This window comes from Pseudochaenichthys georgianus, chromosome 16 (assembly GCF_902827115.2).
Source record: "Pseudochaenichthys georgianus chromosome 16, fPseGeo1.2, whole genome shotgun sequence".
Taxonomy (NCBI): domain Eukaryota; kingdom Metazoa; phylum Chordata; class Actinopteri; order Perciformes; family Channichthyidae; genus Pseudochaenichthys; species Pseudochaenichthys georgianus.
The window spans coordinates 27,854,351-27,865,164 of record NC_047518.2 but is presented as its reverse complement, the minus strand read 5'-3'; the positions used below and the strand labels follow the sequence as shown (position 1 = coordinate 27,865,164).

Sequence of the window (10,814 nt, the reverse complement as noted above, 5' to 3'; positions counted from 1 at the left end):
ACCTGCTGGAATCACTTTATATTACAATTTATCAAGAAACACATGTAAAAAAAGTATAGCACTCGGAAGTATAATGAAGGCGCTCTTTGGTAGTGGCTGTTAGGAAAGGGACCCTTACAGTTTGCTATCCGATCTCCTTTTTGTAGAGGAAAATCAGGCTCTCTTTTTTTGTACTGCTCTAGAATTAGACAGCTTTTTAGGCAGCTCATGGGAGGATATTCACCACAATATCACAAGTGTTTTTCTGTAATGAAATTCTAAATTGTCCCGTCCTTAGTCTGGTCCAAAGTGGTTGACTGACTGACCAACAGACGTTTCCATCAAGCCATGCCACTAGTATGGCTAAAATGAACTATATTTTGACCACAATACAAAGCACGGAGTTAAGATAGGGAAACTGATTTCCTATAGACACAAACCAACGGTGGCCTAGCAACTGTCACCCTGGCCGGGTTTTGTCAATGTAAGATACTGTATGTTATTCCAGAGCAATCCTATTATGTGTTGAAGCACTTTGTTATTGGAAATGTGTCGGACAGACGATGGTTATATGAAAGCAGGATATTGATCCTCCAGCCTCGTAGGCCATGTGCTGTTGTGTGCACGAGGAGGAATTGGTCTGTGTGAAGCTCTGAGAAGCCGCTGCTGGCTGCATCGCCGATCCATCATTAAGCCATGTGTTCCAGCCAGACGGCTCAGAGACCTGGCATATCGACGGCATGAACAACTTTCCAGCGCTGGAGGGTCAGGAAGAGATACAGTTGTTTTAATGGGGAGACTGAAACACAGATTTGGAGTGTATTCTCTGTGATCCCAGGACCTCTGTGGAAGATGTACTGTAGAAGCCAAACCTCTGGTATTAACACACACTAAGGTCACAATGCTTATATTTCAATAATGTCAGTCCTAGAATTATTGACGATACATCAGTACCAGAAGTAGAGGCAGTCTACTTGAGTTGAAGGCACCTGACTGGTTACACTTAATAATAATAATAATAATATATAATATTTTTATAGCGCCTTTCAGGAAACCCAAGGTCGCTTTACAAGTCGGGTAGGGGGGGGGGGGTAAGTAGTGGAAAAATAAACCTATTAAACTAACTAGTGGGGAAAGCCTTAGTAAAAAGGTGCGTTTTGAGGGCTTTTTTGAAAATGTCCAGGGTTGGGGCGCTGCGGATTTCGGGGGGGAGAGAGTTCCAGAGGGTGGGGGATGCCACACTGAAGGCTCTGTCACCAAAAGTCCGCAACCTGGTGCGGGGGGTGGAGAGGAGATCCTGTCCAGATGATCTTAGCTTCCGGGATGGAGTGTGGTAGCGGAGAAGGTCAGACAGGTATTGGGGGGCGAGGGCATGGAGGGATTTGTAAGTCAGAAGAAGGAGTTTATAGGTGATACGGTGCTTGACTGGGAGCCAGTGGAGGTGGATCAGGGTGGGGGTAATGTGCTGCCAGGGCTTGGTGTGAGTGAGCACCCTGGCAGCCGAGTTCTGCACATACTGGAGCCTGTCCAGGGCTTTACTGGGAACCCCGAACAGGACTCCGTTGCAGTAATCCAACCGGGAGGAGACGAATGCATGAATGAGGGTTTCGGCCACGGAATCAGAGAGTGATGGTCGTAGACGGGAGATGTTCCTGAGGTGATAGAAGGCAGGCACTTGAGTTTGAAGAGACGTATCTAGACATTAATTAGGGACAAGATGAGGGGCATGGCTCTTATGTTAACATTATGAAACCTTACTGTCCAGGGTTCTTACGCACGGCCATTAAAACCCTGGAAAAGTCATGGAAATTCATAATGCTAATTCCAGGCCCTGGAAAAGTTATGGAAAACAATATTTTTCCCAAAGTTTTGGAAAAGTCATGGAAATGTAACTAAAGTTGCATCAAATATAATTTATATTTTATCTAATGGCCTAAATAGTAATACTAGAATGATAATACATACTGTATCGTATAGTAATGAAATGTAAAATGGCATTTAACTGACACAGGTATTTTGCTGTTGAGATATTTTAGTTGCTTTAGCGTGTAGAAGCTAGTAAGCTACTATTTGATTTGTTTTAGATAGGCACAACATATTTCATATGCAGACCTTATTTTCCTGTTCCATGTTAAAATAAACCATTTTCAGTGGTACCGCTGAGAAAGAGTAATTTTTTGGTCATGGAAAATTAGGTGAGAAGTAATGGAAAAGTCATTGAAAATCATTGGTGAAAAGGTGTATGAACCCTGACTGTCCTTTGAAACACCATTTAGGGCTCCGTTTCCTGTCTGTTCTCCTTTTAGATGAGATGACATGATGATGATGATGATGATGATAATTTGTGTCACTCTCTTTGTAATACATTTTCTCTTCTGCACTGCTCTCTTTATAGATATATAGAGATACAGAGGCCAACTTAAGTAATTAACGTGTATCCAAAATGATGTGAGGCCTTTCTGTTTATCCTGTTTTTCCTCCTGTTTACCAAGAGGACTCAACACATTTTTGATCTACCGTTCAGTATACAGAGTAACCTGTCATCTATTATTCCTCTCATTTTAAATTGGATTTAAATATGTTTTAGGTACCGATGACAAGATTATAGTATCAGATGTGTCCTCCCTGACGTCGCTCTAAAATGGTCTTGGCTATTACTTTGTTACAATGGAGCCTCAATGACCTCCTTGGCCCACATCTGAACTAAGAGAAGTCATAGAAATCTGAAACTAGATCACTGCAGCCTTTAGAAGTTGCTGTAAGCAGATCAAAGTAGAGATAGTTAATATCTCCTCTGATCTGTGATCTATTTGTTACAGCTCTGTATCAAAACAAGATCTTGTACACTCCCTTCAAAAGGCTTCATTTGTGTTTGAAATCACTGGAATTTCCCTTCAAGGACAATTCAGTCCCTGTCCCTGATATTGGTCCCTTTTATCGCTTATACTCTTGATTTTGTGCTGCCTTTATTAAGTCACAATGTCCTGTGTTTTTTACTCTTGTATGTCGACTGTTTATCCCACATCTCAACTGTCAACCTGACCTTATAAAACAAAGTACGTTTTACAGTACGTGGACAAATTACATTACATTTCATTTAGTTGACGCTTTTATCCAAAGCGACTTACAATAAGTGCATTCGACCAAGAAGATACAAACTTGAAGAAAACAGAATCATATAAGTACATCAGGTTTCATAGAGCCAAACCATTTCAAGTGCTACTCAACTGACTTTAGATAAGCCAGTCCTTTGTTAGTGTATAAATGCTCTGTAAGTGCTTATAAGTGCTTTTTATTTTGTTTTTTAAAAATTAAATAGAAAGAAAGAGGTCTCACTTTCAGCTCCCATCTATAGCCATTACTATGCTATGACCCTGCCATGCGGCCAGCCGGATCACCCCCCCCCCCCCCCTTCCTCCTGATCCTGCTCCTGCTCCTGCTCCAGCACTTACCAAGGATTTAATGTTGCCCCATCATCTGTCGGGCAGATCAGATCAGCGCTGTAATACACAGCAGCATGTGAGGCCACAACCCGATACAGAAGTCCTGAAAAACAACAGCCGGAAAAATCTGTGTAATCCCACAATTACTGTAATAACTCTCTCTGCGTTCTCTTTTTCACATACACAGTGCTTTGGCAAATTTAAATCTGATGTTCAGGAGTTAAGAGTGATGTAAGGCCGGGTCTTTCTGGAACAATGTGTATTCTGATAGACGGATTGTAAACAAAATACCAACGGGTGGTTTCCAGTCGTATAACAATATGCTGCCGGCGGTGGATCTCAAGCTAACATGCCAAGCCTCTTCGCAAAGCAATCTTTTACAGTAACTCCTGATAAAAAGCTTTGTTCTGATATCCTTTGACACAGAAAGGAACTGCAGAAGACAAAACATGTTTTCATTTCCAACAGTCCAAACTAAATAATTTCAGCTAATAAATCTGCCATGAAATCAACCCAGGGTGTGTTGAGTAGTATGATATAAAACCTGTTATCAGCTTTCAGCCACATCTTGTATCTTTCAGTTTACGACTGTCTGACACTCCTTCTTTGTTTTAGTGTTGGTGCTAAGTAGACAAGAACATGTCTTTGTATTTTGTATTTATTTAAACCTCGCAGCCAAAATCTCTTAAAATTAACTAATTATTATCTTAGCAAGGATGGTTTTTAAATCTCAATGGACTGCTGAATACTGCTTCCTTGTATGTTAGCTTTAGCAGTTGTAGCGTACAAGATAAAATAAATTACAATTTGAGAATAATGCTTTCCTTATAGGCTTAAGTGTGATGTAGCATGCATGTTAATCATTCGTCACGTTGAACAGGCAACAGCCGTGATTTGGATCTATTATTCGCGTTGGCACTTGCACAGACGTCCATTTATAAACACATTTATTCTCAAGAGATATCAATACATTTGAATAATTCATATACAAAATAATTCATTTAATTGTAGCAGATGGTAAGCAGATGCATTTACTTGCATACAGTGTTGCATACATACAGTCTTTACATTTAAAATTATGCTACGACTGAAGATTATTGTCATTAAATGAACACTACTGTGGGTCATTATTCATTATTTAATTAATTGGTCTGCAAAATCAAATATTAAATAAAAATAAAACAGTAAAACACAAAGTCAAAGATGATAGCATCTAATTGCTCGCTTGTTCTTAAGATGAACAAAAGAAGCCGATTTGTTCGGAGGCTCTAAATAGGTATAGTGGGTAATTTTTGCTTTAGAAATTATCTGTGCAACCTGTGATGTTTCATGCATCCCATGTGTATCCACTTTGCCTCAAACTGTTGTTTTTTCAGGTTTAATGATTCCCCACTATCAAAATTCCTCTTGACAGCCACATTTTGCATTCTGTTAGAAATGTGGAAAGATCAATGCTGGCTGAGAAACAAGAACTTTTTTCCACTTGTTGCTGAACATTGCAACACAAACGTTGAGTCCAGAGTAAAACTGTTGCTCAGTTCAGTGCTGTGCTGAGAGTTTGTGACACGAATATACACTTTAACCATTAGTGAATTTGTATTCTATAACACATAGGTTTGAGCAAGCTCTCTGATTGGTCAAGAGGCGTGTTTGATTCCCCGATCAAACAACGATCAAATAGAACGTGCCTAATCACAAAGTATCCAGTGGCCTACACACGCCACTAGCCTACCGAAACTACTTCCATGAGCCTACATCGTGTGGTTTCCATAGCGACGTTTAGCGACACACAGCCGTTACACTGTTATACATTGTCTCTCGTTGGAAATCGGTAGCTACAAAATGTCAGATTTTAAAGTTAACTTTGATTTGTTGGGGGGCCTCAGTATTGATGAATGGTTGGACATGGACACAGACAGAAAGATGTGGAGCAACGCGCTTTTTGCCGGTCCGGGACACGCCATGAAACGGCCACTGGAGGAAAGCTCTTCCTATAACGTAGTCCTACCCGTGAACACCACAGCACCACCTGCAAAAAAGTCTGGCATGGAGTTCATGGAGAGCTGTTTCAAGAATTGCACTTTTAATGGCAGCATGAACATCCACCTTCATTCTGAACCCAAAATGTTTAAGCACCATGGACAGCCTGATTTGATTTGTTCCGCTATTCCCACACAGTGATTACTCAGATATTTAAATAGCCTAATTCAAGAATTGTTTTCAATAAATTGTTTTCAATAAATTGGTTAATAATATATTATTTACTATAATTATATCAATAACTGTAAGCGGGGTAGCAGGAGTGTTCGATTGATCGGCTATCGTTACCATGGGAACTACTTTCTAGGAACTACTTTCTGACGGAGATTAACTCAAGCAGAAAGCGTAGGTTTGGGAGCAAATTAGCCCACATTATGAAATTATTTTACGATATTGTTGATTACAATGATAGTTAGTGTTATAGAATCGCAATCATACACTTGAGGCCGTTCTTGAACGTCATTATTGGTACGACAGTACTGCGGCAAGACCGAGGCGCTTGCGCCGAGGTCCGTACGCCTGTACTGGAATCATCAATTGAATCACCTACATCTATACTGCCTTCTTATTTATATTTTTACTCAAAACAAATGTTATACAAAAACTAGGTTTCACAAGACAGCAGTTATGTATTTTCCCACAGTTGAAGCAGCCTTTTCAGTCCAGATACGTGATCAAGGACTCTACTCCCACTCCTCTCTACTTCTTTCTCACTCTTTTCTTCTCAGACACTTATAATGCCCTTTATTGGTGAGGGTCATGGAGTTGCTGTGAGCCATACAAATAGCCTTCAATAGCTTACAAGATGCATCCAGAATGCAGTGGACACATTTGTTTTTTGTTGAGACTCGTGTACAGTCAACAAAATACATAAATTACTAGCAAAACATAAAATCTAATGTATGTAATTAGAGTTAAAATGAACAATCACATTAAACTGAATGCAATAGTCTATTTGTGCATTATCTTTAAGATTCTGTAAGAAAAAAAGTATAGGCTAAATGTAAAGCTAAATATAAACCATTCCATTTGCACATAATGTGAGGGCTTTGTATGATAATGGACACTAAATTGATTTGAAGTCACTGCTTCACATGATATCGAAGCTCTTGGAAAAATCCAGACTTTAATCATAAACTGCTGAATGTTTTCGTTAAACTAATCATAAAATAAAAAGTTGTCTAGAATCCAATAAAAAGGTATGTCCTACAAAAGTTAATATAGTCCTGCTTTATAGGCAGCAGCACTTAAAGGTGGGGTAGGTAATTTTGGAGAAACCAGCTCGAGTGCGCTAGAATTTGAAAATAGAAAGCCGGAACAAATCTGCCACTTCCTTACAGAGCCCCTCCTCCAACACAGACGAACGCGCACATGACCAATGAGGGCACGAGATAAGTTTGTGCACAGATGGAAGGCTGACAGGCAGGTAGGCCATCCAGTTGTTTTAGCCGGGCCGGCTAAAATGATTGGTCGTGCTTTTTACAGTATGGCTTCCACAGATGACATTTTTTCATGGATTTTTTGTCAAAGCACTTAAGATATTCATTGCTATCGGGATGTTAAGATCATTCCATGGAATATAACCAAAAGTGTTTCTCGAGCCGGTTTCTCAAACCTACCTACCCCACCTTTAATAATAAATTATTAAATTGTTTCTTCCTATAGGCGGACTATGCAGATACATAGGGCCCCCGCGGCCACTAGGGGGCCCCCAAGCTGAAAGTTCAGGTTCAGCCTCAATATATTTGGGGAGAATTAAAATTAGCTGTCCTTATTTGTAGACAGCCAAGCCCCCTTCTGTGTTCGGTGAAGCATGATATGCTTAAAAATCAAATGTAGGATATAAACACAACTAAACTGCAATGATAGCAAAGCTGAGGCATGTGTTTTTGCGGTAATAAAGTCCAAATCATCGTTGTCGCCCAATGAGTGACGTCTGAGGAAGATGTAAAATGTAAATTATACATTGTTGAGAAAATGCTGCATCTCTTGCATTTATTGACGTAGAGGAGCCTTATTGTTTACCTTTTTAATATAATTTTTTGTAAATTGCAATTGCTTGGTTTTCGTGAAATTAGCCTGTTTTCCTCTTAAAGTGTAACAGATTGATGCATCTCCACAGATCATCTTAAAGGCTTTGGAATCCCCCCATTGTAGTTTAAAAAAACTGTAAAAACTAGGGCCCCCAAACAGCATCTTGCATAGGGCCCCCAAAAAGCTAGAAACGGCCCTGCACCACTGGTCTCCAGCCCATGTCTCTGAATTATCAATACAAGTCAAGAGCACATTAATCTGCAGAAAACATAATCTATATTCTGTGAAGATTTGTTTTTAGATGAATTGTATATCCCTCTTGACTATTGGTGTAGATATAAGCCGAGAAACAGTCCATTGCCCAGACAGTGTGCGAATGAGTCATGAAAGTAAATACCCAACACATCACACTGAACACTCATGCTCCACTTGTGTCATCCCCCTCCTCTTCCTCCCCCTCATCCTCCTCTTTATATAAACTGCAGGGAAACCCCAACAGAGCATTAGAGACAAACTCAGATGGAGATTACTGCAGCAGGACCATTAAATCGCTCTGGGATTTACCAATCAAATGTCTTGCAATGCTCCTGTGAATTTAGTTTTTTAAGGCGGGACACACATTTTTGCATCTGATCTTTATAGTAGAAATAATTTATTTTTATCAGGCAGGGTGCAATAACGTACTGTTGAGTAAAACTGCAGGAGATCAACTAAACTGCACTGTCTTGTTTCTACACGTAGGACTTCAGTGCATTTTGTAAGTAAACAAACTGGCATTTTATGTGTTTTTGAAGCGGATAAGAAGCTGTAAAGCAACTTTTTTGTCGAGGGTGTTTTCCCTAATAGAAGTTAAATTCCACCGGTAAATCCAGCTCACCCTCACGTTAACCCCCGGCACCATGCTGTCCAGTGTGCGCCGCCACAGCCTCCGCCTGCAGACCGAGCTGCACCGCTGGAGCATCTGCGACCCGGGCAGCCAGCAGCTCACCGACAGCCTCCTGGCCCGGGTCCCCGCCTGCATCTCCCGCTCCAAGTCCTGCACCAACTCCGCCGGGGAGTCGGACGGGAGCCGCCTGAGCTGGTCGTCCTCAGACTCGTTCATCTCCACCGACTCCGCCGGGGAGTCTGCGGAGCCCGGCGGCCCGTACCGGGTGGTGCTGTTGGGGGCCAGCGGGGTCGGAAAGACGGCCTTCGCCAACATCTTCGCCGGAGCAGCGGACAGCATGGACAGCGATGACTGCGAGCTGTGTGGAGGTGAGGAAAGACGACAAATATAACTATAGTGAAACTTTATTTTTGATAAACGACACACAAAAAAAAGAAATCCACATGAATAAATGACAACGTACTTTTTGTAATAATACAATCTAGTATTGGCATAACATCTGATAAGGAAAAATATTATGTCAGTGTGTAGGCTATTACCTTGCATTTGTTAACGGCGCTAAAAAAGCACAATATTGTTCCTATTCTTTGTATATAAGTCTATTGTTTCACGTTTAAAGTGTTCCCCTTTGTTATGTGTTTCTTTCCAGAAGAGGTGTGTGAGAAGGAAATTGAGGTAGATGGAGAGCCTGCAACTCTGACTCTTCTTGACACATGGGATGCAGAGGTGAGACAGAAACGGATACATTGACTTGTGTGACTCAGAAGATGGCACACTGACTGTACACATCTAAGTGAAAATATTGAATCTAACTGTTTGTATTTGTGTTTTCAGACTGACAACAAATGTGCTCAGGAGCCCTGCATGCAGACAGGTGATGCCTACCTGCTGCTGTACTCTGTGACTGACCGGGCCTCGTTCCTGCGAGCCTCTGAGCTCAGGATCAGCCTGCGGTGCGTCCGTCCTGCACAACACACACCCATCATCCTGGTGGGGAACAAATGTGACCTGGTGCGACGCAGAGAGGTGTCTGTCAGTGGTGAGGATACAATCCCTGTCTGTGCGTAATGAGCACTATTCACTGTAAGGTTTTAACTTATTTAAGTACTCATCATTGGCTTTCTGTTTCAGAGGGTCGTGCCTGCGCTGCTGTCTTTGACTGCAAGTTTATTGAAACGTCAGCCGCCATGCAGCACAACGTTTGGGAGGCTTTTCACGGCATGGTGCGACAGCTGCGTCTACGCCGAGAATCCAAGGAAGCCAACAGGCACCGCAGGCACATAAACTGTAACGCACACAGAGAGAGCCTCCCTAAGAAGGCAAAACGCTTCCTAGACAAGGTGGTGGCAAAGAACAATCCCAGTGTGGCGTTATGGCTCAAGTCTAAGTCCTGCCATGATCTCTCTGTGCTGTAGGAGCCTGACGGACGCTTTGGTTTAACTCTGCGGCAAACCTTTAAAGCAGACTCCAACCTGGAGAGCAGAACATGGTGACACCTGCTTCTGAAGGGCTAAACGTTGGATGGTTCAAACCTCAGTCCTCAGTGTTCACACTGAGCCAGGCTGGTGTACCTGAGAGGTGTTTGCAACTTTTCTGCAATGCATCCATATGCTGCTCTCTAAAGCAGACTGAGTGGAAGAGCACAGCTTTTGCAATGGACTTGACGCAAAGACTTCATGTGTTTATGAGGCATTAATGTTGGAGGATTACCGATGGAAACTGAGAGAAGGCTGTGATGTTTCTGTGTTTTGAACAAATGCATTCATATTGTTCTTTTCTCTCCTGCGTTCTCTCTTTCCTCATCCTTTTGCTCTCATCCCTGCCAAACGTGTCGTCTGTCAAAGTGCTGAGATTACCAGTTGTAAGCTATTGATGATTAAATATGAGGATGATCATCTAGTGGTTTCTTTGATTTGATTTATTACGTGTTGTCTTTGCACTCTGTAATAAATAACAGACTAATGATGTATTTTGCTACTTGTATGTTTCAGTGTTGTTTATTGAATAAAGTGACATCATCCAATTTTGGACAATAAAAAAAAAACTGTTGCTTGTTGTCTGTCATCTCAAAATTAACAATGACATGGGTGACTCAGCTTTGATACAAAAGAGACACAACTGAGCTGTCTCATCGGTGCTCTCAGCCCTCCCTTCCTCCGACTCGTTCCAACTCCTGCCTCCAAACTCTGCTGCAGAAACTCTCCTCTCTACTCTCTCATCCTCTCTGGACTCTCTCTGTCCTCTCACATCTCGGCAGGCTCGTCAGTCCCCTCCTGCTCCCTGGCTAAATGACGCACTGCGTGCTAATAGAACCGTCCTTCGGGCAGCAGAGCGGAAACGGTGGAAATCCAAACACCGTGAAGACCTCCTAACCTATCAGGCTCTCCTCTCCTCTTTCTCTTCTTCGATCTCTCAGGCAAAAAGCACTTTCT

General features: G+C 41.9%; 1 protein-coding gene across 2 annotated transcripts; it reads left to right on the top strand.

Annotated features, from left to right (window-relative positions):
- Positions 1 to 8,016: 8,016 nt before the first annotated feature.
- On the top strand, positions 8,017 to 10,390 carry gem (GTP binding protein overexpressed in skeletal muscle). Of its 2 annotated transcripts, none has more exons than XM_034103520.1 (4): positions 8,017 to 8,750; positions 9,035 to 9,108; positions 9,217 to 9,421; positions 9,514 to 10,390. In XM_034103520.1, the coding sequence occupies exons 1-4, from the start codon at positions 8,396 to 8,398 to the stop codon at positions 9,795 to 9,797; spliced, it is 918 nt and encodes a 305-aa protein (XP_033959411.1). In that variant the 5' UTR covers positions 8,017 to 8,395; the 3' UTR covers positions 9,798 to 10,390. The 2 variants fall into 2 exon arrangements, with proteins under 2 accessions (XP_033959411.1, XP_033959410.1); XM_034103519.1 differs by having other exon boundaries at positions 9,032 to 9,108.
- Positions 10,391 to 10,814: the final 424 nt, after the last annotated feature.

Bases quoted from the DNA above. Each gene is read 5' to 3' on its own strand.
- gem (XM_034103519.1), top strand. From the start codon at position 8,396: ATGCTGTCCAGTGTGCGCCGCCACAGCCTCCGCCTGCAGACCGAGCTG. The intron at 9,109-9,216 runs GTGAGACAGAAA...TTGTGTTTTCAG, and splicing joins TTGACACATGGGATGCAGAG to ACTGACAACAAATGTGCTCA. The intron at 9,422-9,513 runs GTGAGGATACAA...TTTCTGTTTCAG, and splicing joins CAGAGAGGTGTCTGTCAGTG to AGGGTCGTGCCTGCGCTGCT.